General features: G+C 34.9%; 1 protein-coding gene across 45 annotated transcripts in view; it reads right to left on the bottom strand.

The window, feature by feature from the left end:
* The window catches only part of RIMS2 (regulating synaptic membrane exocytosis 2), a 456,016-nt gene that overhangs the window by 351,424 nt on the left and 78,048 nt on the right, over nucleotides 1-26,544 (bottom strand). For 40 of the 45 annotated variants that reach the window (XM_038164450.1, XM_038164024.1, XM_038164200.1 and 37 more), the window contains 2 exons: nucleotides 16,787-16,997; nucleotides 10,045-10,056 (listed from right to left, as the gene is read on the bottom strand). In XM_038164450.1, the coding sequence (XP_038020378.1) occupies nucleotides 10,045-10,056; nucleotides 16,787-16,997 (223 nt within the window). The remainder of the gene's footprint in view (nucleotides 1-10,044; nucleotides 10,057-16,786; nucleotides 16,998-26,544) is intronic. The other 5 variants (XM_038164071.1, XM_038164331.1, XM_038164356.1 and 2 more) reach the window with 1 other exon arrangement.

Genomic DNA, 26,544 nt, shown 5'->3' with positions numbered 1-26,544 from the left:
AAACCTACACCAAGCTGCACACTACAACAGCTGCACATCTTATGCCTGCAATAGATGCAACCATAGCTAACTCTGACAGAACAGCAAGAAAATTTAACGCTTTAAAAAAATTATATGTAAGTCAGTATGTTTGTTTCGTGGATTTCAAAATAGAATGGACTAAGGGTAAAAAAGCAACAGACTTAGTGACACCTTACACAGTCAGGTATATCCTCCTATCAATATGCTGGAGAGAGCAATTGTATTTAACAGAAGGTAAAAAAGAACAATGAAATAAAACTCTCTTTTCTTTTTTTTTTTAATCCAATGTCAAATAGTCTCTTTTGCTAGGAAGCAAATATGCTTACCTGCATATACTTCTACTTTATATATATTGATATGTTTATGTACTTCCATAATCAATTCTTACTTTAAAATAGCTACAAATCCCACATATGCAAGTCCTTCTGCTACTTCAACAGTGGCAGCTTGGTGAATGCTTCCCTTTCTCTGCTAGTATAAATTATCAGGCTTTGAAAGCATTATTAGTGAGAATTATCACCTTCTCTAGACTTAGTTCTATTTCAAATTCACTCAGATAATTGTATTTACAGTTTAATGACCACTTCCTGCTTTATAGTTCTTTTGCATAGTTCTTTTCCTCTGGCAGCAAAAGTTAAATATATCGTGATAGGCCTCTTCACGTACATATTCTGTGTATGTGAACCAACAGTCCAAAGGAGTCGTACTTTAATAAGTCCTTCATGTTCTTCCAAACTCTTAGTATGATAATCCAGATGAAGCAAGAACAGCAAAAAGTCATGGACAAAGCATCTTGAAGAACATCAATCACTGAATTTCTCTTCAAAAAGCAACCCACACTACAATTGCAATTTGCAGCTAAGTAGCAGACTTTTCAAAGAATATTACTGAATTATAAAAATAATTTTGTCCTGAAAAACTTTGCATCAGTATTTGAAGCTCTCACAAGAATAAAAGGCTTTCTAGAAGTATATCCTGGAAACTATGTCTGTGCCTTAGAAAGGACATAGAATTTGCCTTAAAAAAACATGTCCTTTGTAGGAAATTCTTTCTAAATAGGCTGTGTAATTTTACATTCCAGCTCACAGCTGGAAGCTCCTATCAATTTACCCTGTTAAACCACTGAATCTTACTATTGATACATCTCCATGTGGTTTCTGCTTCTCCCTTCATTTTTCCAATATTCACTACAGACAACGTTGACGGAAGCAAATCAGCTCTGTGAAGACACCACATGCAGCCTATATAAATGGGCTAGACTAAATATTTGAGGCTTTAGAAAGAAAAGTGGTTAAACTGGCACTTTTGTTGAGATTAAATCCCAACACAATTGTTTCTTTATGCAAGAATTTTTAATCCCCTTTAGAAGGTTAAGTTACATGCGTTTGAATTCTCAGTTCTGGACTAGACCTAACCCACATTTAAGTCCATGGAAAGTGAAGATGGTGATCTGCTCCTCTCTGATAAAGCCCTCTGTTTCTTCCCTAACTGCTAAGTGTCAATTGTAACTGGCGGCACATCCTCCTTTGAGAAAGGGCCTTACACAGCAGGCAGCCATGTGGTGGACGTGGGGCATGAACAAACCCTTACCTATGATGGTATCAGAATCCCATCCATAATACTAAATACATCTACAGCATTTTTTAAAGCTTATGATACAATAAAATTGCAGAAGCCTAACATTCTAGGATCAGAGCTATCCTAGTTCAAAGTCTTTTATAAATAGCCAGTTAAGACAAACACATGAATAAGCCATAAAACAAAAACAACCATATTAATCTAGAAGGACTCTGGAAACACAAATTATGACCAAAAAATGTTTTGCAACATGTCCAATATTAATAAAGCACTTTCTCTTGAATAAAATATCACTTTTTAGACATTTTTAATGAATACTTGAGACTGGTGTCTAAAACTATACACTACATTTTCACTAATTTTCACTTTTTGCTATACAACAATGTTAAGAACAGTGTAAACAATTACACTCCTCCCAAGTTACTGAGGCCAGACATTCACCACACAGAAAGTTTTCTTTTTCTTTGGCCACTCACAATGATGTCAAAAAAAAAATAGAAGTCAAACAAGGATTAGATAAAACTAAAAATAATTTGAAGCGAAGTAGGAGGAATTTGCTTCACATCGACAGAGCAAAATCAATTTGTTAAAAAAATATAATCATCATGGTGTTATAATCTAAAAATTAACTAATATTGAATGCAAGGACATTAGGCAATTGCACACATTGAGAGAAATAGGCATTTGAATCCTATCTTCAATGTAGAGGTTAAACTATTCTAATCCTTTCGAAAGATCCCATACTTTGTCTACCTAAAATGGTAAGAAATAGAAATGGTTAACAGTAATAAATATCATCTTTCATAATCACATGACCAAGTACCTGAGAGCAAGAACACCTTAATTAAACAGGTCATGACTCTGAAGTTATGTAGCAATTACACTGAAACTGAAAGATGAACAGGTCAAATGAACACTAGTGATTAACACTGACCAACTTTAAACAATTAAAGATAAATGGGAGGTACATGTATACATAGGAAAAAAAATTATTCAGATTCCCAAATAATAAAGATACATCTGGATTCTATCAGTAATAAAACATTGTAGGGATTTATTTTGTGAAAGTATTTTATCCCCCATATCAAACAGAAATCCTTTTAATGGGTATTTGGTTTACAAACCTTTGGTATCTTATTTCTTGCAGATCTCAAATCCTGAAAAGGGTTTGTGAACTACATGAAACTAGATCTTAAAAAGCCACAAACAGTAACACATATAAATTGACTGAAATTGAATTAGCTACCTGAAATCCAGGCTTTTCTCTAGATCTTCTTGATGCTGAATGATGGCATCTTTATAATAATTCAAACCAAGGAAATTTTAATTTTTGAATACCCTGTTTATAGTTCATAGGTGACATCTTGTTTAAACACAGGATTTTTCACATTTATTTGAATTTTTCCTTGAATGCACTGAAGTTCAACATCTGCTAAAACTGTCTACATAAGTGCACTCATACTAAGCTGAATAACTGTTTTGTCTGTGCATACAACATTTCATATATCAACACATGCTGGCCATGCAAATTCCATTTTTCACACAGCAGATCTATAGAGCAAACAGATATTAACCCAGATGCAAGGCCTTTTTCATTTAATTCCTCAACCTACCACTAAGCTGTTCCTTGAAGGCGCTAGCTAAATAAAGCTCTAGGTAAACAGTTGAGGGGGGAAAAAAACATCTTGGGAGGTTTGCTGCTTTACTCTATTACTAGCAATGTCTTCATTATTTATATATATAGGCCCTGGTTTCCAGCCACTGAAGCTGAATCTAGATAATTAAACATTTATACCATCCCCTGCTGTGCCATAATGTCTAACTGTGTCCAAAGAGTCTTAGGTGTGCTGTTACACACCTGGGACTGAAATGAGGAATTTGCTGAGCTACCTTTTGATAAAAGTCTACACCTGGAACTTAATAGCACATGATAATGTTTCTGAATATTGCAACAGGTGGCAAATAAAACTTACTGCTCAAGAACTGTTTCATTTTCTGGTTCCAGAATTGCTATTTGTAATTGCTCTTGCTCTATTAATTTGAACAAAAGTGAAAGTTTATTGTTGTGCTTTAGTTTTTATTGTTATAGCAATGTTTCCATACATGTTTTAAGACAAGATTATTTTAGGATAGCTTGAAGAAGAATTTCAATGGAAAATCAACCTATTTTGAATAATTTGAAGTTAAAAGATAAAATTCTATTGCTACCAGGATGGGAAAATAGTTAGCAAAACAAAAACAGGTCACTCTAATTTCACCAGACTCTCTCTAAATCACCCCTGGTGCTTTTCAGAAATTCAGTACACCTAAAACCAAACCAGCTACTTCTAATTTCTTTACTGTAAAATTACACCACCATAGTGTATATGTAAAGGACAAGGTTTATAGGAAGGACTAATGTCTTTTACACTGACTATTGTGGGTGAGAAAAAAAAATTATATAAGTTTTTGGGCATTTAAACCCTTGCTCATCTAGGATAGAAGTACAAACATGACTGTAAAAATAATTTTAGATTCGCTCATAGTCTTTTTTTTTCTGTATTTGCTTCTGTTCTTAAGCAAGAAACATATCTGAGTGTGTTCTTTAGCATGAAGCATAGATAACAAAAGAAAAGTCTCCTTGCATGGATCTAAAACCCCATGTAACTATTGGATTGAAATAGCAAGACCATTTTAAAGCTACATCATGTGAAGGAGTTGTTTTATTTTTATTTTCCAATTAAATTTCAAGCAGAAGCTTGAAAAGGAGATTGGCAGTTCCTAGGAAGACATTCCCCTTTCCTTGAACCTTGTGGAGGGTAAGCCAATGATCTTTGCATGAGAAAATAGAGCAATGGGCATTGAAGAAAAGGCAAAAAAAAACAAAGAGAAAAAAAAGAGAAGAAAATAAAAAATGAAATCCCCCAACTCAAAGAAGTTAATATAAAGTTGAATTGTGGACTACAATGTAGTGTAATCTCCCTGTTCTTTGACTGAGATGGCAAACCAACAGTCTATTTTGCTATGACAGTAAAGCCCTAAAAGTTAGCAACACACGAGATCTAATTCAGAGAAAACATTTGTATGCCAATTTAACCATTAGTAGGAGGTATTTACTATGCATAGTCTTCACCAGGATTTCAGGTAGTTTAGGTCTGCTACTTGCAGATTTAAAAACCTGTGTATACTGACTACATTCTATCATGTCACATCATGACAGTCCTGAAACACTGAACATAAAACTGGGTAAAATATTTTGAACATGACTTGATTGCAGGATAATTTTGGCAGGCAAAAGGAGAACCTAGTATTAAAATAAGTTTGGCAATCCAATTTCAACCAAGTATCTTCTGCTACTGCAGGTGCTTTCTGTTAGTGATCAAGGAAACAAGAGTACAGTTTGAATGTAGAAAGATAAAGGAGAGCAACTTAGACAAATGGATATGTGAGAAACAGGATAAGAGAACAGGCTGAGACAAGTGGCCCAAGTGGATTCAGGAAGATCTAAGTTGCCAACTCCCTGAATGACTTTTAGAGATCCCAATCTGAAAGACAATACTCAAGAGCTGAGGAAAATCATTAAGCTTCCCACAGCAAAGAGGTACCTCAGAAGACAATCCTATGTAATAGCTGGTACAGGAGACTTTCGTCAGAGGTGTTCTAAGTATAGGAAATATTCTGTAGTTTTTGTGAGTGTCTTTCTAAAAAAGGGATTCTTTCCAAATTTCAGTGATCTGGAAATTGTTAAAAATGACACACAGAGCACACACAGGCCATGAAAATCTTGATGAGACTCTGAGTGGGCTTCTTCATAAGATACAAAATCAACTTAAGTGTCAAGAACAGGGCAGGAGTTTCCCCAAACAGATACTTTCCAGTAGCAAGAAGGCAGAGGTAGGAGAAGCAGCCTATGGCTTCTGCAAATATTTATCACATTTGTTCGATTCCAGATGAGAAAGTTTTCAGGTGCTGTGGAGGTACAGAACTACAACACTGATGGTTTAGAAATAATACAGAGCTTGGTAGGGCCCAAGACCTCTTCAGAATGGCAGAAGTAAAAGAGAAAATCTTTCTTTTTTAACAGTGAAATTTTCACAAAAGTGACAGAAAACTTTATCATCAACACCTAGGTCTCTCCTGACTGGAATAACAATGCTGATTACTTTGGAACATGGTGAAGTAAAACTGGGGAATAGGAAGTTTTAACTGCAGTAAGATAAAAGGATAAAGAATAATGTCCTATAATAATTGCTTTTTTATCCTTTCTACTGTAATTTTATATAGAATTGCTTTTGGGAAGAAGTTTTTAGGACTGGTGGAGGTTTCAGAATAGATTTTTAAATACAAGCTATTTGTCTGTGTCTTAAGTGATTCAAAATTAATAACATTAGAAAGGTAGAAGACTTACATCAAAGAAAGTGCCAAATATTTTATTTCCTTGCACAGGAAATAAGGACAGAACAACATTCTTCCTCAGGCTTATCCTGTAGGAAATTATAAACAGTTTTGGTGAAGGCTTTGATCTGTAGCAGTTTAAAACAGATTCTCTAAAAACAAGTTCCTGAATCCACTGGAAGAGATGAACAAACCAAAAAAGTATCAGAAACTCTGAGGGCCATGCCACTGCTGATTTCATGTCACTACAAAACTTGTCACTTAAAAACAAACACTTAAAAATATGAATCAATGTATCTAAACCTCAAATGTCCATAACAAAACACTCCACTGGAATTTCATCAGCTCTAAAAAGCCAGATAATAACCAGCAATGTGAAGGAACCCCATTTTCTCCTGTCAGCTCTTTCCAAAAATGTATTCGGTTGCTTACTTATTTGTTGTCTCCAAAGTATCAGTGGTTATTAAAGTCATGGTCTCCAATGAAAGGTACAAAGCCTATAACTTCATTCAAATTCAGGAAAAAAATTCAGTAAAAATTTTAAAATTCTACTACTTTTTTATTTCCTACTATTTAAAAATAAGATCTATTTTTTGCCCAAACTGTATTGCACTTCTTAGTTCCTCATCAGTATAATCACACTTCCATGATTTTCAGTGATATAGTCACAAAATTTCCCTATTCTAACTAACAGTGTTGCTCATTTCAATAAATTTATTTGCTTAGGAATATAATTGTTAAAATATAAGTAAAAGGGAGATGACCCTGTGTACCTTTATTTTTTAAATCAACTTCATTTTTAACAGTCTTAATTGACTCTAGTTTCTCAAAGAAATCTCCAGCTCATAGTCACATTTCGACTGAAAATTAGTGACAGAAATGCAGGAAATCTTTTTAAATGTACCTTTGTTTCTTAAAGAAAAAAACATCCAAAAGTTGGAAAAAATTCACACTGTTTTTCAATTTTAAAACACCAACTGTTTCCTTCTCAGATACGGTCTAACTCTTATAATCTTAAATTATTCCTTTCTGGCACACTGAGGTCTCAATTTTGTAAAAGTACTTCTGTATATACCTGACTAAGGAAGGACTGGGACATTAATGAGTCGTTCCCATGTCCTGTGTGGGAAGAGGCACAGTGACCTGTAAACTCTGAAGTGCTATTGAATATCATAGAACCATAGAATGGTTTGGGATGGAATGGACCTTTAAAGGTCATCTAGTCCAACCCCCATGGCATGGGCAGGAACAGCTTCAACTTGATTGGATTGCTCAGAGCACCACTCCACCACCTCTCTTGCCAGCCTGTTCCAGCATTTTACCCCCACACTCTAAAAACCTTCTCTCACATCTAACATAAACCAACCTTCCTTCAGTTGAAAACCATATTTCTCTCTTCCTATTGCAGCAGGCCCTGCTAAAACCGTTTGTCCTCATCTCCCTTGCAGGACCCCTTTAGGTGCTGGAAGGTTGCTATAAGGTCTTCCCAGTCTTCTCTTGGGATTGTTCAGCCTGGAGAATTGTCTCAGCCTTTCCTCATAGGAGAGGTGCTCTGATTCCTCTGATCATCTCAGTGGCCTCCTCTGGGCTCACTCCAAGGTCCATGTCCTTCCTGTGCTGAGGACCCCAGAGCTGGGTGCAGCACTCCAGGTAGGGTCTCACAAGTGGAATAGAAGGATGCGTAGTATATGTTCCCTTCTGAGCATGTTTAATCGTACAACACTAAAACACTGTCAGGATCTATGTCTAACTCCATTCCCCACCACCATTAACAGCACCAGTAAACTGCTCTATGGTTGTCTCAATTATTCAACTCCATGTGCAGTCCCAGCTTTTCCCTGCAATCTTAATCTTTATCAAAAAATGTAACAAGACTCCTACAGGGGACACACTAAAATATATTTTTAACTCTTTACAGACCTGATGCTTTGAATAAATCTCATTTTCCAAAGCTATTTTTTAAATTGGGTCAACAAACTATCAACAGTCACAAAGTATCTCTAGCTTTATCTAGGAGCATTTTCTATTGAACTTGCCATTCTATGGTTACAAAATACAGAACAGGCCTCCTAAAAAATACTGGAATTCAGACTTTCTACACTAACACTGGAAAATGAAGGATTAAAAAATAATATTAAGGCTTCACTAGATGTGTTAATCTACTAGTAAATGCTGTAGCATACCATTTATAAAAAAATACTGTTTATATTGAAGGTACCTATTTTGATACATTACACTGCATTCAGTACACCAGGGCTTTTAACCTTACAGTCAGTACTAAAATATGAAGAAAAATGCCACTGCTGTTCTTTCTTTACAATGTTTATAGTTGAGAAAAAGTTGACTTAATATATTTATTGTTATGTCTGCCTTCATGAGTTCTATAACATCTATTTCTAACACAGCAGAAACAAACATTACATAAAGCAACTTAAGCCACTGTCCTTTTTCATGGAAAAATCTAACTAGTTCATTAGCTAGGGAAATTCCTGTCCCTTTCCTCCTTAACACTTGTACATGGTAAATCCAGATAATAGTATAATCTTCTCGTGTTTGTTTTTTTTTTTTAATTTTATTTTCCAGGTGAATTTAGTGTTTTACATGGCTCCAAAATAGAGGATATTGCAGGCATCAGTTGTTGGACTGACTGTGGAAGTAAGTACTGTTAGCATGCATCAGTTACTTGCAAGGCTATACAGAAAGGGTACATTCTTCAAGGAGAAAATTGTTCCTTTTCTTCATTTGCTTTTTGTATTTGACAGCTACATCTGTATTCTACAAACTGCTGTTACTTCACAGCTTTCCAACTTTCAAAGCCTTTTAACTGCGAAAACCTCTGATGACGCAGGCCAAAAGCAAGCTGTGGACCCTCTAACAGACTGGGGCACCAGGACATGGCCCACCTCAAATGTCTAAAGATACTAAAGATATGTCCTCAATGGTATCAACAGCACATGGCTTACAACTTCTGTGTGAAGCAAAGTATTTCTGAATCATATGTGTAAGTCAAATGCGAGCCTTGACACTTCTATCAGGAAGAAAAAAATTACATTTTATTATGGAAAAAGCCATTTTCTGTGTACATTAACTAAAAGTATAGGAACTTTAAAGAATTTGTTTACTCCATCTCAATCACAAAATTATTTGCCAAGCACATACAGGGCAAATTACTTTTGTAATTTTAGTTCTTTAGAATACAGAACAGAGTTTGATGGACAAACAGCTTTACACCAGCTCATGTAATTTTCTCAATTGTGTTATTTAAAAGCAATTACACTAATTTGTTGAAAATATTGAAACATACCCAGGCTTATTCCCAAATTCAGATTTATACTGCCATTTTAAACCTTGCTAAAATAAAATATTAAAATATTTACTGTATATGTATTATTATCAAGACAAACAGAATGTCAGTGACATGCATAACATTCAACATTATTTTGACATTATGCTGCATACAACATGTGCACTATATTTTAGGAAAGCCTACAGACCAGTTTGGAAAATAATTTCTATTAGTGGATAACTCTATGACATTGCTGGCACATTCCTAAACGTTTAGGGTAGATATGTTTTCTTAATATTTACTGGTATCTAATTGTATTGTCATTGACAATCAGAACTGAACTACCGTGCCAAATTATTACAACCTAAAATGTGGAGAGCATACATATCAGTGATACAGGGTGGAAAAATCATTATGATCACTTTATGCCACTTCTACATGAACACAAATGAATCTTATCAAAGAAACACCTGTGACACAAATGACATTTAACTATTTTAAGCTGTGCACATATATTGCAAAAGCAAAGGAAAGGCAGGGGCATGCTCACAAAAGCTGCAAACAGAGAGGAATATCATGCATACTGTTCACAACAACTCACAGGTTATTAGTAAGCTATTTGAAAAACAGTTAAGCCTTTTATGCCAAGCATTGCTTTCATTTTAATGACAGTAATTCCCCTTGCCTTCAGTAGGAATTACACCTGTGTAAATGAGAGCAAATGTAGGGCAGGAAATAAATTGACTATAAAAGAAAAGAACTTTAAACAGAAAAAAGGCTCTAACCACTTTGTCCTCCTGGAGTTCATATCCACGAAAGCAATAAAGAAAGGACAGGGGAAAAAAAAACACAAATAAGGAAAGAGTCACATCCATTTTGAAAGTAAGTACTAGAATTTTTTAGTAAGATAAACAAATAAATATCAAAGGAATTAATATACATATATTTCTTATTTTCCCTAGTGGTGAAGGAGATATAGTGAAAAATGAGTAATTTTAATAATTTTCATGATCTTTTCATGAGTGAAATTGAGACTATCTTATGATAAAAAATTGTACAAAAAATGCTCAAAGGAAATAATTTTCACAAAAATAATTTGTGAGTCGTGCCTGAATAATCTTCACAAAGGAATGGGTCATCTCATCAAAAGGATGCAGCATTTCGCTCATACCTTGGACCCCAGTACTGCAAATGATTAGCACTCATCAATCCTTTGTACTTGCAAAGAGTTCAGTGAAATTAAGAATGTTTGTTTGCTACAGAGAACTAGAGGGTATTCAATTGGCAAAACTGCACGTTAGTCACTCAAGAGATCTATAAAATCCTGGAATTACAAAGCACAAGGAGACAGAGTTTGTCACAAGTGTTTACTGCATGTCAGGCCAGGTCTATAGTACATATACTTTCCTATTCATACCCATCAATATTAAATACAAACATTCCTATTTGTTATTTTCCTTGAAGAAATTGTCTTCTTAGCTGTCTAAATTGTAAATGGAATAATATTTTAGAAAAAAAATATTTAAAATATTTTTAGTCAAAAATATTCCCTCTTTCACTGAATGAAGAATGATGATTTTTACCTGGTATTTTAATTTCACATGCCAATACAGAGACTAAATTTAGGCACTTGGTTAAGCATTGGCTGTGCTGGGAATACAACTGCTTACCAAAATGGGTGACAATTAATTGCATAGATTTGCTGTTCCAATACCTGTAGGAAATGTAACTTTATAACATGTAACTCTTAGAGAAGGCTTAGGTTCCCTCCAATCCTAAAGTTACAAACAAACAGGAGAGAATACAAAAAAGGCCAAACAAGACAGTCAGGCAATAGAACACACAGTATACAAGGAGAAGCTGAGGGAGATAGGCTTGTTTAGCCTAAAGAAGGCTGGGATAGGGAAGGATGTGGGAAGACAGGAACTACTTGCATCCCTCAACTATTTGAAGTTTAGCTATAGGAAACACAAAGACAGAATTTTCTTGAAGATGCACAGGTAATAAACAAAATGCAACAATTAAAGTATTGTATTGCATGTAAGAAAAAAAAGAAAATCATAAGAGTTGTTAATTATTGAAAGAGCTTGTCCAGTGGGGTTAGGGATTCACTCTCCTGGGAAGTTTTTACAATGCAATTGAACAAAGTCCTAAAAACCTCATCTGACTTTGAAGTTAATCCTGCATGGAGCAGGAGATTGGTCTGGAAAAGCCTCCACGGGTCCCATCTGACCCAATTTATTGTATGATCCTATGTTCAGTGGCAAAAGATTAAAGCATTTTTAAGATGCTATGGGTTTTAGTGGTATTCACAGTTATACAAATAACAAATAGCACAGGAAGCTATCTAAATCACAGGACATCCATGCATTATCACTCTGTGTGCAGAGACATATTTTTCTGCTCAGTACCAGGTGGTCTCATACTTTCCTAGCATGGTTTCCTGTCCCACTGCAGTAAGAAAGAAAGTAGTGTTCAGAGACATTTATATGGAAACATCTAGAGCCTTGATTTCTCATCCTCACCTCTGAAGAAATACACTGTACTATCCAAGAGAATTATAATCCATCATTCAAAATCCTATCATTCATACTTTGATCGTAACAGTAACCAAGACTTAATTCACACAATCAACCTATGTTGAATAATGTCCAGGATGAAGAATCTCTTTTCAGACACAAGCTAAAAAATATAAAGATATGTGAAGAAGTTCGAGGCATGCCACCACACTTTACCAAACACCTATGACTTCCTCCAGCCTCTCAGCTTCCTCCACACACACTGTCAAGCATGCTTGAGTTTACAGCAATACACTGCAAGCAATGGCATGTTTGACAGTCTGAAAGACAGCCTAGTCAGGCATTTCAATAGCAAAAACATTAGAGAAATCATTCCATTCCGTTTTCAAAGAACAGGGGTATTTGTCCTGTTCCACATGAAAATGCAGGTATATTTTAACAGTGGTTTTAAGGAGAAAGGCCTTATCTCCATGAGTGTCCAGACACACAGAAATGTTACCAAAATTAGTGGAATTCCATCCTATACTCAAAAAAAAAAAAAAAAAAAAAAACAAAAACCTAGAATGAGTCAGTATTTATCCCTTTTTTAAAAAGATCTAATGCAAGGTCAGTCTGGCATCTGACTGCACGAGCCAAAGCCACTCTTCAAGATTTTATGTTTCTCACTTTAATTGCCTAAAACTATATATCTGGGTAAAATTGTGTTCTTCACTGTATCATGATCATAACAACCTCTAAGGTTTATGAAAGCTTTAAAGTAGTGAAGAGTTCAAACATGTAGTCTCTGTTGAAATTGAGACCATCATTTGCTGTTTATTGAGATCAAAAGATCTACCAAATGTAAATAGTTTCAAATAAATAAAATTAATAACATAAATAGTTTTTGCAGTTGTCATTTGAAGGGACTGATCATATCCACATAGCTTGTATTAAAATCACAGGGGTTTTTTAACAATCAAGAGAATCCAAAGAAATAGTACAGAAATGCAGATTCTGAATATTAGTTCTGCTAGGTCTTAGTTTGCAAGCAAAGTAGTTTGCAAGACAAGTTTACAGACTGGAAAGGAGCAATATCTCTTGGTTCAAAATGGTAGTTTACTAACTGTTTAGAGGAATCCTTTCCTCATGTTTGCAGTGTTATGCATCTTGTGTAGAGAAATGTGAAGTCAAACCACATCTCCTAAAGACCAACTTACTTGTATGCAATAACAAATCATGGAGTTTATTCTAAATCCTAGTGACTTAGAAAACCTGATTGTAACAGACTAATTCTTCGGTTCTTGCTGATTCTCAACAGAATGGAAAGGATTATGCCTTACCACAAGTATGCCATAATATCTTCTTGCAACTCCATACAGATCACATAGCAAGTCCAGCAGTTAGAATCATTCACTAAAGGGAGCTTAATGTTTTTTTTTCAAAATCAAACAACCCCAGGGAAATAATCAGAATGCAAAGCTTGCACTGAACCAGGGAAACTGAGAGAAGTTCCCTACTTATACCTTGCATGTTTCCCAGGTTGTTTTTGGGTCCTATAAAACAACTGAAAATCTCTTACTTTTGTTCTTCAAAGACAAAGAAAGAAGGATGTTTCAGTGCCTCCAAGTGCTAGTAAGTTGCCAAATACCCTGAAAGAAGGTATTCAGCATGCATTAAGTTAACTTTCCAGACAAGCATTTTTTCCTTTCTGCACAAGTAAAAGGTTGGTTTAGTGAACTGCCATTCTGAGGCGCTAAAATTTATATTCACTCCACACAATGCTGTATCAAATCTGGAGGCTGTATTTTTCCAACATTTTAGCATTTAGATTTCTCACCTGCATAAACCCCATTCTGCTGTCTACTGACTCATTCAATGTGCATTTCCTTATATAAATTAGTATATCATTAAAAAAAAGGAGTATATTTTATACATCAGTGGTACTCATTACTAAGAACTCTTACTGCTTGCTCTCACATGATTTATTATTTAAATTTTAATCAATCCGAAACTGTTCATAAACATAAAAGATGACTGTTCAAGGTGTTTTTTTAGTCCCTTGAAATTTAATCCCCATTTAGCTAAATACATCATTCACCAAGATAATAAATTGTACAGAAGAAGTGTTACCATTATCATTTTTATTTGTTTGAGCTAGAAGGAACTCCCACATAATGATAATTTTTGTACAGCTTGGACTGAAGGCTAATGCCTATACATTTAAGGCACTTCAATGAAACTGAAAAAGGAATAAATCATCCAAACATTTTGAGAATCCTAATCTAATGCTCTGACAACTGCCAAAACATTTCCACTCCCTGCTCCAACTCATGGCCATTAACCTTGCAAGCAGTAGTCAGTAATGAGACCTTTGAAAGAGGTCTTTGCAATTCCTTCATCTGAGGCCCATGCTGCTAATACTGGTCTGTACTAAACAATTTAGGAGGACAATCTGCAGTAAAATGAAGGAGTTTAGCTTGAAACTTGATATTATGAAGATCTCAAACAGATCCACCAAAGAACATTTCAGTGTAAGTATCACCTTATATATGGTCCAAAGCAGACATATATATATAATGTGTCAAAAAATGTCTACAAAGACCAAAAAAAGCAAATAATCAGTGTAGACATAAAGCAGAGAGACTGCCACAGTCTTTCTGAGTTAGATCTTTTTTGCTCATATTCACAGTGATTAGGAAGGTATTTACTCCAGAATATTATTTTATGTGGAATAAACTGGAGGACATACTTTGAACAGATATTTCAGAAAGAGAAGCTATAAAGAGAGTCAACAAAAAAAATATGATAGTTAGTGTAAAGAATCTCCAGTTTAAAATAATTAGTAACTGTAATACAGTCTTTCACTGATAAGAAGTATAAGAGTTGGCAAAATACCAAAATATTTTTAAGGAATTTCAACATTATGTCAATTGAAGAATAGAAAAATGAGTCTGACATCCACATTGGACAGATTTTTAGAAAATCAAATACACAATAAAATTTGCAAGCATATGAATAAATTATGAATAAAATGTGGAGAAGTCAGAATGGATTATTAGAGGGAATTCACATCTGTTACACGTATTAGAATTCTTTCAAGTAGTCACAGAGAAAGTGAGAAAATGGGATTTAGTCCTACTGCTCAGTTAGGATTACAGGCTTTTAAAGAATCTGAGCTGCCATTGAATAGGAATAAATTCATCCATAAGAAAACTTAATTAATGAAAGGACAAGAAAAAAAAAACATCAATAAATGATCATGGTTTCTTAAGCAAAGTTTTCACCAGCAAAGGCTCACAGATCAGTCTAGAGATACTCTGTTCACCTTATTCATAAATTATCTAGAACAAAAATGAATGAGGTGCAGGAAAGCCTCACAGTAAATTAGCAAATGTAATAGAAGAAAATGCCATCTGAGAAGTGTTGCAGAACAGACTCAGACTGAATGGAGAAGTTGACTTGATGAAAGACAGATTTGGATTAGACAGTAAGAAAAGCTATCTGTGGTGAGCATGGTGAAGCAGCGGAACTACCTAAGACTCTGTGGGAGAAGCTCATTGGAAATCTGTCAAGAGAAGTCAGACATATATCTATCTGTCATTCAAATGATCCATCTCAAGGAGAATCCAAATGGTGTATCAGAATGTGTCATTAGGAAATGAAGCATTCTTCCTAATGTTATGTTTCTAAGGATGTAGGCATAATGACTCAAATATCTGTCCTAATTGGCTTTTGTAACCAGATGAAATGAATACAGAAATTATCCCTCTTATTACTAGCAACATGACTTAGTCAGTTATTAAAAGAAACAAATAAATTATATCAACCTACTGAAGGCAGCATTTTTAAGTTATCTCAGTGAAAACCAAAGCAATTTGACACATTTACACATAATCTCAGTTACTTTAATTATCAGGAACTATTATTAATTTATTATTTTTATTATTTTATACTTTGTTAATAAAAAACTTCAGTCCACTATTTAAACCTACTTTTCAATCTTAGGCCAAGAAATACATAACATGCATACTATTGTCTCCTACATTACAAAATATAAATACCATTATAAATTATAAATACGATTATAAATACCATTATAAATACCATTGCATGGTATTTGCAATGAGCATATTACTGAAAAAAATGACTTATGTAAATAAATGATTTTAAAAATTACATTAATAAACATTAAAATAATAAAATTTTATTGTTTACAAAATATATATTTTCAAAAAAGACTAGCATAATACTTCTTGAATATTGCCACATGTCTTCTACAAGTATCTGTCAGAATCTGAGAAAGGTTCTGTGTATCGGATCTGAACATTTTATCTAAAATGTTGAGTAAAATGATCTCAAAAGAGTTTTCTGTGATTACATCAGTTGTGCTGAATTTTTTACTCTATCCTTCAGCTTTTTTAAGAATTCAGATTGCTGGTTTACCACTTGTTATGCAATAAGCACCAGCATATACAGAGCAATATATCTTAGTGCATTTAATTATTTCCCAGAAATAGGTTAACATTTGCATATGTTTGCAGATATGCATACAAATATGCATAATATGTGTGGATATGTACAATAGCTAATAAATATTTTAAAGCACAATATAATACTATATGAAATGCTCTAACACTAATTTTACAATAATCTTCTACAGAAGAGCCTAGGCAAGAAGGAAAAAAAAACAAATCCTTGCTCTACTTTGTAATAATCAATATCTCAATATTAGCATCACTAGATCCCTAGATATACTTCTGTTTCTCTAATAGAGACTCATTCTCCAATCAAAGAAATGTACTTGCTTGTTAGTCAAAAAAGGATATGTATTAACTGAAAAGTCATAATCACAAATTCATATGCAATTGGAAATTACATGAAATGAGGACAGATATCTTAAAAGGCCCTGGAGTAGATTTCTCCTTAAAGGAAATCTGTTTCAATAGTTGTGTGATTTGGATTCATAAGCAGTGAGGAAGAGACCCTGAGTTTAGGAGAAGCCTGCTGTTCAGCTCTCACAGCTCCATACCTTGTTGGACCGCAGAGACACTCTTCCTCCGCAGCGCGCACAGAATTTCGTTTGGCAATAGGAACAGTTATGGCCACAGCCATCAGCAAATTTGGTTTTGTGGCAGATGCCACAGGTTGGGGCATCACCCTTCTGCTCCTGGTGCTGCTGTGATTCTTCACCCATCTTCTTCACTTGCTCCTTATACATCTCAAACTGCTGATGTAATTTTCTGCAGAAGAGAAGAGATCATTAGGTGTTGTTTACTTTTGCCCACAAATACTTCAGACACTAAATCGTAATCATTTTTACAAATCAGAGAGAAATACTGTAGTAAAGCAAATATATTTAATTTATGATGCTCTAGAAGTACTACATTCAAGAATTATTTCTTTTTCATTATAACTAAACACTAGGAGGAAGCTCAACATTGATAACATTGAGCAGTCCAGCTGTCACAAAGAGATGTAACTTTGCTTTAGGATGGGACCAGATGTTTGCTATAAATACAACAGCTGGAAACACAGGATAAGTGATCCAAGACCCCATGGTGCTAAACCAGCAAAGAGGAGAAAAAAAATCTAATGAATTCTTTAAAGTATACTTTTACCTAATTCCACTAGTCAGATGCAAATATCTTTTCTTGATCTAGCTTATCTTCATTTATCTAACAATACTGCATAGAATAATGATTCCAAAATGCTTTTTCAGTGACTTTTCAATCACTGGGTTTAAGCCCATAATAAGTTACCTCATCTTGACGAGTTATGATAAACCATTTAAGTCATTCATATAATTGGATAGGAAATGTTATCTCATGTAAAATGTAAAGCAGAAGATAGCCTTAGGTGTGAAATCCAGGAAAAATTGCTTAAGATACACAGATACAAATACCATCTATTTCCAGAACTAGAAACAAATGCAGTCAGTGGCCATGAGTGTCCAGAACTGCAATGTTAATTCATCATGTTAATTCATCCATATTTCTGAGTCCACAATCATCAAATCTCAATACATTATAATGGGAAGTGTCTCATGCTGACAAACCTACAGACACATGTACTGCTCTATAATGGTAGTTTTCCTCAAAAGCTCTATTTCTAAAGGTAAATTCTGTCATGGGAAATTTAATTTTCATCATACATTGCCATAATATTTTCATTTTTGCAGATTCTGAAAAAGATGGAAGGGTGACATTGCATATCACGAGAGTGTCAAACACATTGAGAAAGAAAAAGGAACTTTGACTTCTCTCTTTTTTTTATCATTCTGATTTAAAGGGGTCTGAATAATGATATTTACATTCCTAACATGGAATTCAACTTGTCTAATTTTGCAATCAAGACTGTAAAGTTTAGTAAATTAAAAGCCATTAATCTAATTTAGGCAGATTTTTTAGTTCCTTGATAAAGTTCAGGCAAAACCCAAAAAATTATGCACTTTTTATGAAACACTAAAAGGTAACATAAGACAAAAAATAAAATTGCAAAAGGCATTCATTTTTCCTTAGAATTATTCTTCTTAAGAATCTTGAGATTAAGTTAATAAAAAACAGACATGAATCATAAGATAGAACAAAAAACAACCTCCTAACTAAATCCAGGAGACTAACTTCCTTAAGCATAAATATATCATTTATATAGATCACATATAAATTAATGATGCAAAACTATTTCATCAGAATTTTCAGAGGTGCCTAACAAAACAAATATTACACAAGTTAAAAATTAACTTAAGCAGTTATTTACCATAGATATTCACACATATGGCAAGAATTGTTGGGATTCACTTTGTTTTTCAGGAAAACTCCCCTAAGAATATACTTTACATTAAACCACAGAGGAATTGTAGGTACAGGCAGGCAGCTCCCTCTCTCCAGCAGGAAGGACAGGAGGCTGGAGTCATGCCTCTCCTCTGCCTGAGCTCCCAGCTGCCACTGACCCTTTCCCAGGAAGAGGGAAAGAGGGTTACTTCATTTGCTTTTGTGTCATTTTTCTGGTCACTTCAAGATCAATCCTGAGTCCAGCAGTGTGGACTCCCAGCAGCAGTGGATCCCTTTTCCCTCACTTTCAGCCCTTTCCCACCTGCACCAGCAGGGAAAGGGCCTGGGACCTCTGGAGGAGGGTTGGCAGAGTTGGCATTGCCCTAAAGCCATTTGGGCAGTGAGGAGTAAGGGGCTTCCTCTGCCTTCTCCTTGCTTCCAAAGAGCTCACTGTTGAGTGCTCTTCGTTGAATGGGGCAGGACACGAGTTACTAATAAGCAAGAGCTGAATGAAGTTGAAAAAAATTTGGGAGTCTGGAAACCTGGCACATTTCAGTTTTTACACTGACAACACTGTATAATTGGTAGTTGGTAGTCTGGCCTGTTTCCATCAATAACACATGTAATCTCTGAGACCTTGCCTGCCTTTTAATTTTGCTTAACACTGCATTCTTCATTTAAAGCATATTATCAATGCTGAACTCCAAGTTTATTTTTAGGCTGCATTCAGTTTTGTGGCTTCCTTATAATCTACAGCCTTTGTTTGTATGATTACTTGCTTACCAGTCTCACTGATGCATAAAAAGCACAAGGCTTTTGCCAAATCTTAAGCCTCATGTACTGAAATAATTTCACTTCTGTTTCCTCTTGGGCACAAGAATCTATGTAAAGGTCATAACTTTTCCTTTAAAGTATAAACTTTCCAAGGTTATACAGAGTAGTTTTCCAAAATACTTGCTCTAGTAGGAAACACATAATCTGCCAAAATTGTTCCTTATTACATCTTTTTCTGTTTTGAAAAAAATATTACATGCATTGATAGCTGTCAGAAAAAATTAAACAGAGAAGACAAGAATCTAGGAAATATTCAGTTAGACACAAAATGTGTTTTATTTACTAAGCAGAACTACCTGAGATGAATATGTACTCAAAACAAAATACAGAATATTCATTTTAGGAATTTAATTTAATTTTTTTTTTCTATTTTGTAGATAAACATAAATTTTTTAAATCATCTAGCCTGCACAGGTTTAAGCCAAAATTTGAGCTAAAACCACACAGCAATAATAAGGTGTTTAGAATAGCACAGTATCTGAAACACATTTAGCAAAAACTTTATAATGTATACTTTTCAGAAAACATAATGCAAAATAAAATACCATTTTGTTCAAGCTGTCTGCAGTCACTGCTGCCTGAGGGGCTCAGAAGCTCACTTTCTAGGGAAATGAAAGTAACCAGTACCAAGGCAAACTTCAGAGACTGAAGCCAAACCCAAGTATCCCAAGACTACAGTTTCCATTCCTGATATCCAGTGAGTTACTCTGTTAATGCAAGAGGTCAAGAGCCATCCATGATAGTTTAGGTTGGAGTAGACTTCTAAGATCATTGAGTCCAACTGTTCACCCAGCACTGCCAAGGTCACTGCTGATCTATGTCCCCAAATCCACGTGTCTTTAAAATACCTCCAGGGATGGGGACTCAAACACTTCCCTGAACAGCCCGTTCTGATGCTTGAAAACCCTTTCTATGAAGAATTTTTTCTTAATATCCAATCTACATCTCCCCTGGTGCAACTAGAGGCCATTTCCTCTCATCCAACCAGCGGTTACCTGAGAGAAGAGCCTGACCCAGACATGGCTGCACTCTCCTTGCACACAGAGAGCAATAAGGTCACCCCTGAGCTTCGTTTTCTCCAGCCTAAACAACCCCTGCACACTCAGCTGCTCCTCGTGGGACTCCAGACCCTTCACCAAATTCATTCTCTGGACAAACTTCACCTCCTCAATGTCTTTCTAGTAGTGAAAAAATGGGTTCTGCCCAAGAGTTGTATTTCGGGCCAAAACTTTATCCACAATGAAAAGCCTTATTTTTAGACATGATAGGGACTTTTTTTTGTTTGTAAATCCAGATAGTTATATTAAATCATAATTAACAGCTCATTTAAGTAGAAAACTCAGAAATGCATATCCATGACCCTTATATAAGTGTATTTTGGCAATGGCCCCTATAGCACACACCATCTATCTGTACTGATGCAAAGCCTCACTCCTTTACTACATTTGTTTCAAAAATACAAGTATGTACTTTAACAACTGCTATAAATTTTAGAGGAAAAGGAGAAGTTCACATGAGTTTACACAGACACCTAGTGATACTTAAAATTTAGTCTGTGAAACTGGTAATTAAGTTCTGTTCTTGTGAGAATTACTTCCCTGAACACACTTGTACTGCCTGGAAGTTACAGTGGTGAAGTTAATGAGGCATATATAACTAGACAACTTTGGCTTCTTTAAAACAACATATCCCAGACAACTTCATAGAAGACATCTCAGTGTGAAAAGCAACTGTTTTTAAGAATTTTGATTGCTCTTCCAGTGTCAAGATATAGTTTCTATTGGAATACTTGCTTTGTTCTGGAACTGAGTTAATTTAATTCTGCTTTTTTTGATTGCCCACACCTTTCCAGAGATGAAAAATTCCATATCAGTCAAAAAGCAGCAAACTGTGAGTCTCTCCTGATCCATGCCAAAGGCAAGTAAGAAATTCAAGTTTATTATTGACATTTTATTACTGCACAGAAATTTTAATTTTCTCCTCCTCTCCAGAAATATCCCTTAAACTTTCAGCATTTTACCAAAACTAAAAAAAAATTACTGAGAAGAATTTCTGAAACCATACCTACTTCCCAAAAGTTCACATAAATGTTTCTGAAACTTCAAAATCTGCTAAAAATCTACCACTAGAACTGTTAAGAAAGAATCCAGGATGTTTAGGCCAGATGTAAGTGTAAAAGCCACTTCTCATTTCCTCATTTCTCTCTCAAAGTTTTATAACCGATATAGCACTTGCCTCATTTCATATTCCCAGGCACAGAGCACGGATGTGGCTTTAATCCAGCTTCAAAAAGGGTTTGTTCACTTTCAGTTCTGCCAAGTCCATTCATTTAACAATTTTTCTGCTGGTGGCAATGACTGGTAGCATATGACATTCTTCCTGTACTGTACTCTTGAAGTTCCTGCTTTTACAATTGTGCCAGCTAACCTGTCACTGCCTACACCCAATTCTCATTGGATATTACTCTTATATATATAACCCCATGTGTTAGTTGAGGTTGGGAAACAGCAGGCTGAACAGCAGTTCTGCTGATAAGAACCCCTGGAATGGGTTGGAAATGGGCAATGGATGGAAACCAGGCAATGAGCCAGTGGTATGTGTGCTTACATTACAAATTAGACAAATTACATATGGGTCCATATTAGCAAGAGTATGAGAAGAAGATAAAGGAAGTTATTTATTCCCTTTGACTGGCACTGGCAAGGCTGCACCTAGATTATTGTGCTCAGGTTGGTGTCTGCCTGTTTTTGATGGATGTAGGCAAATTGGACACATTTGGCAAGTCCAGTTTATCAACAAAGAAGAAAATTATCATACTTTTGCTCAATCCAGTGAAGAGGAATGGACTAAGGAGTGATTTAATACCTGTCTGAAACTAGCTATCCAATCTAAACATTACCTGAAAAGAAAAATTATAGAGCTGAATTCTTCCTAGTAATCAAAAATCCAAATCAAGTAGCCAAAGGCACTAAAATGGCATTTTGTGAGGGGGTTCAGGCTGGGCATTAGAAGAAGCATGTACATTTGGAAAGCAATGTAGCACTGAAAAAAAGTTATCCCAAGACACTGTGGGATCACTATGCTTGGAGCTTTTCAAAACCTGCCCAGATAGAGCTCCAGTTGCCTTAACTGAGTCTTGGCAACAGCTATGCTCAGAGCAGGTCAGTTCAGAGAGTCTCTTCAGAGACCATTCCTGTTGTTACATTATTGGCAAGAGCTTTATGGAATCAAACAAGAGTTATGAACTATAAACCCAAGCAGAATCATAAGGAAAAATATTCAACAGTAACTATTTTGCTTAGCAGTCTTGAAAAGAAAAAAAGTAACCACTTTTACTAACAGAAAAATCCCAGATCTTTATGTTTTTCATAAGCTGCTGTGAGAATAGCTCTCTCAAAGTCTGACCAATGAACTCACATTTCCTTTCAACTCTATGAAGTGCAAAGGGTAGAAAAACCCTAAGTTTATGCTTTGATATGGATATGCGTAGGCAGTAAAACAGAAATGAAAAATAAATTAAAAAAAACAATGTTCAGCAATGCAAAATAGGACATTTCTTAATTGAAAAATGATGATTTTGCCAGTATTCAACTGAAATGAGAAAGGGCATCACACAAAACTCCTCCTCAGAAGACCATGATTCTACTCTAAGTCCACCAGATAAAGAAGAATCATTAAGCAACCAAACACTCAAATCTAACTTCAAACAAAAACCTTACATCCAATTCCATTTGAAACTAATGGGTTATCATACCCAGGCAGATAACACAACTAGAGTACTGAAGCCATTCACAATTCAGTTTTCAGCTTTCATATCAGTGAAAAATCAAATATTGACAGAAAGTAGATGTCAGCAGAGATGTCTGCAAACATTCACTCAATTCACAGCACTTTAACTTTCTTGCTGGCAAGATCTCAACTGCCTCATTGGAATTAACATATTATTTCTAACTGTCTGATTTCCTCAAATAAAAATTAACTATTTTCTACTGTCAGTAGGTTTAACTTCAGGAGCACCTATCTAAGTGAAATATCTAAGCTTAGTCCTTAGATTGAAAAAAATACATTTCAAATTGAAAGGGCTTAAAAAATACAACTTTCAAGTAAAAATGCTGATTTCTAATCTATGCATTGTAATTTACAATAAATAGGAGAAATCTAGGATACTGAAAAGTGCTAGACACAAGCACTTAGTTTGATTTCTGCTGAAAGTACCAGTTTTAGCTAAACTTTCAAAAACTTTTTCTTTTAAAAGAGAAAGATACCATAAAATCCAATTCATTTGAATTTCTACCTCTGCCCTGAGTCCAAGAAATCTATGCAGAAACAATAACCTCCAAGCTTATCTGAAAAGTGTGCATAGTTTCTCCTGTGAGTTGTACTTCGCATAAATATCCTGATTTTTATCTATTTAAGCAAAGAATGTAGCAGAAAATAACATTTTCTACATTATTTTTTTTCAGGTGGGAAATGCATTTTCCCCACTTTTAAAGTTAACAGACAGATTTTTCCTACCATTTTCAGTATTTTGTTTAGAAAAAGAAGGTTAATTGTAAGCCATATAATGACAATAACAGCCCTACTCAGCTGTGTCAAATAGTGAGGATATTTCACTCTGACATTTTTTCTTAATAGAGTAAATCCTCCTGAAAATTTCAGTGGGAACAAATCTGAATTTTTTAGCTTTTTCACCCATTATATTTTAAAGTTGGCTTACAGGTGGAGCTACCTGGGAAAAGACCCATGATTTTCATGTCTCCTAATCGCTAACCTATTAAGGAATTATTCTTTACTTTAATCATTCTATGATATTCATTAACATGAAAGAGACACAGAGGAACAGTGATGTAATTTTAAGTGCAGAACATGTTTAAAGAGCCTACAGATTTGACTTGTCAGAGAGTAAGGCAGTCCTAAGCATGGTGAAAAATTTACTTACTTACAAAAGAAATAACTTTGTTCACACCAAGAAAAATACTACTTGCCTCTCAATCAGTGAAGCACTTATTTATCAATATCATACTCTTACTGAATTCACAAAAAACCTTTAAAAAACCAAACCAAAAAAAAAAAAGCCCCACAATATGGCCAAAGTCTGGATCCTAGGTAAAAAGGGCAGAACAGAGTTAAAATAAGTTCACACATATGAAACTTGATGTCTTTGAATAGTTGCCCTGAAAAAATACTATAAAATTAATATATTTTTAGTCTAATGCAAAAATACATTCTAAATCTAAGTGAATTACACCAACTGTGCTGGAAATGCTGAAGAGAAGAAAAAGAGCTAAGACAATGGAAAGAAAGGAGTGTGGCTGCTAAATGATGCTGCCCTTGGTTCATACCAGTGCTGCTGCTCACTTATAATTCAAGTGGGAAAAGCCAACTCTATCAGAGCTAATGAGCATCCAAAATTACCAGATCTCTGTTTCAGTCTCTCTTTTCCATGCAAGGGAGCAGAGTAAAGACGTTCTGTTATGACCTAACATCATTTGCCTCGTGCTGGAGAATGAACCCAAATAGTCTCTGTTGGTGGGAACCTCGTAACAGGCTGATCTTAGAAGTAAAATACATGGCCAATCTGATGTCTTCAACTTGGCCTGGCTCCATCCTCTCTTTTCCCCACTTACCAGGGCTTTCTGCAAAGGCTTAAAGGTCACACTGCATCACATTTTGTTCAAAGTTTATTTCACCTCCCCTACAAAACAGAAAATACTCTCCCATTGCATTCTTCCTGAGGTCAGAACAAATTACTATAGTTGGTATGACTCTAAATAAATTTTTAAATACAGATTAATTCATGTCACTGACTCTAATTTAATTTAGTACAGTCAAATTATTATAATGATTTAAAAAAATACAATAAAGAATGTGGGAAAAAAGCCCCTGAATTTTAATAAATGAGGATATGACTCTGTAAATGAATCAACAGAGAAACAAACACCAGCTAGACAAAAAGCCTACCTGGAACAGACAGGATTACCTTACCTATTTTTTTTCTCTTTATAATGCTCAGTATTGAATAAAACTGCAGCCTTTGTTTATTAAATTTGTTTATTAGCAGAAGTGAAACTGCTCTTTGTTAACACGGGAGCAGGGAAAAATAGCCAAGTACAATATGCCTGTGAACACAAGAAAAAGTGAACATGAAAAGGATAAAAGTATGTACTAAAAGGACTGACACAATTAATGTTATCATACTTCTCTGTGGAGAAATACTGATATTGAGATAAGCCAGACAAGATGCATAAAAAGGAAAAAGCAAGTAGGTAGTTCCTGGCTGTACCTGTTACTTCCAGTTTTCCTCAGAACTTGCTTCCACCTTTTCCTCAGCAGTTCAAACTAATTGCAAGATTAAATCGAGAAGTGGTATCTTCCTAATTGTTTCTTGTTTATTAAAATTCATCTTTTATTGAGTTGTTTATTCTACTTTTACAATCTATAATAGACACAAAGCTAGAAAGTTACACTAAGTTTTAAACATACACAATATAGTAAAACATCCAATTTATCAAGCTCTTTTCCAACACTTCTTTGGTGATAATAAGAAATATGGGCATTTAAAATTAAAGATAATACCACATTGCTCCAAAAGTTTAATGGCCAAATAATTCAGACAAAGCTCCCGAATTTCTCCATAGCTGATAGCTATGAGAGTAGCCACCTGTAAACAAGTAAGGTTCCTTCGTAAGTCCATATGGAAACTACTTTACACCTTTGAATATTTTCACACCACTCTGTTTTATTTCAATGTAACTGAGAAGGTTACATTATTCTAATTATTCTTTTCTGGATCTTATTTAAAATTCTATGTTACAACAGAAGTTTCCACAACTTTCATGCAAATATTATGGTGATTACACTGTGATATTTTTCCTCATTTGCCGTAGCTGCTCATGCTGCTCCATAGCTGCTCATAGTTCAAAAAAAAATTAGAAAATCATTTCTTAAACCACTGTGAGTCTGCCTATTCCTACCATGTTTTTCTCATTTGACTCTAAAATAAACATTCTTAGCTGAATTTTAAATTTTTTCTCCATAAAAAAAATCTTAATTTTTCCTCTAATAGATTTTGTAATCTAATTCTTTACCCTCTCCAGCTGTACTGGAAGTATCAGTATAACTCTGGTTTTAATGTCTAAGAATCAAGTGGGTAAGCTAAATCCATACTGTTACACACAGCAGT

The sequence above is a fragment of the Motacilla alba genome, chromosome 2, assembly GCF_015832195.1.
Source record: "Motacilla alba alba isolate MOTALB_02 chromosome 2, Motacilla_alba_V1.0_pri, whole genome shotgun sequence".
NCBI classification, from domain to species: domain Eukaryota; kingdom Metazoa; phylum Chordata; class Aves; order Passeriformes; family Motacillidae; genus Motacilla; species Motacilla alba.
The sequence above is the reverse complement of the archived record's forward strand: the minus strand, read 5'-3'. Positions and strand labels throughout refer to the sequence as shown.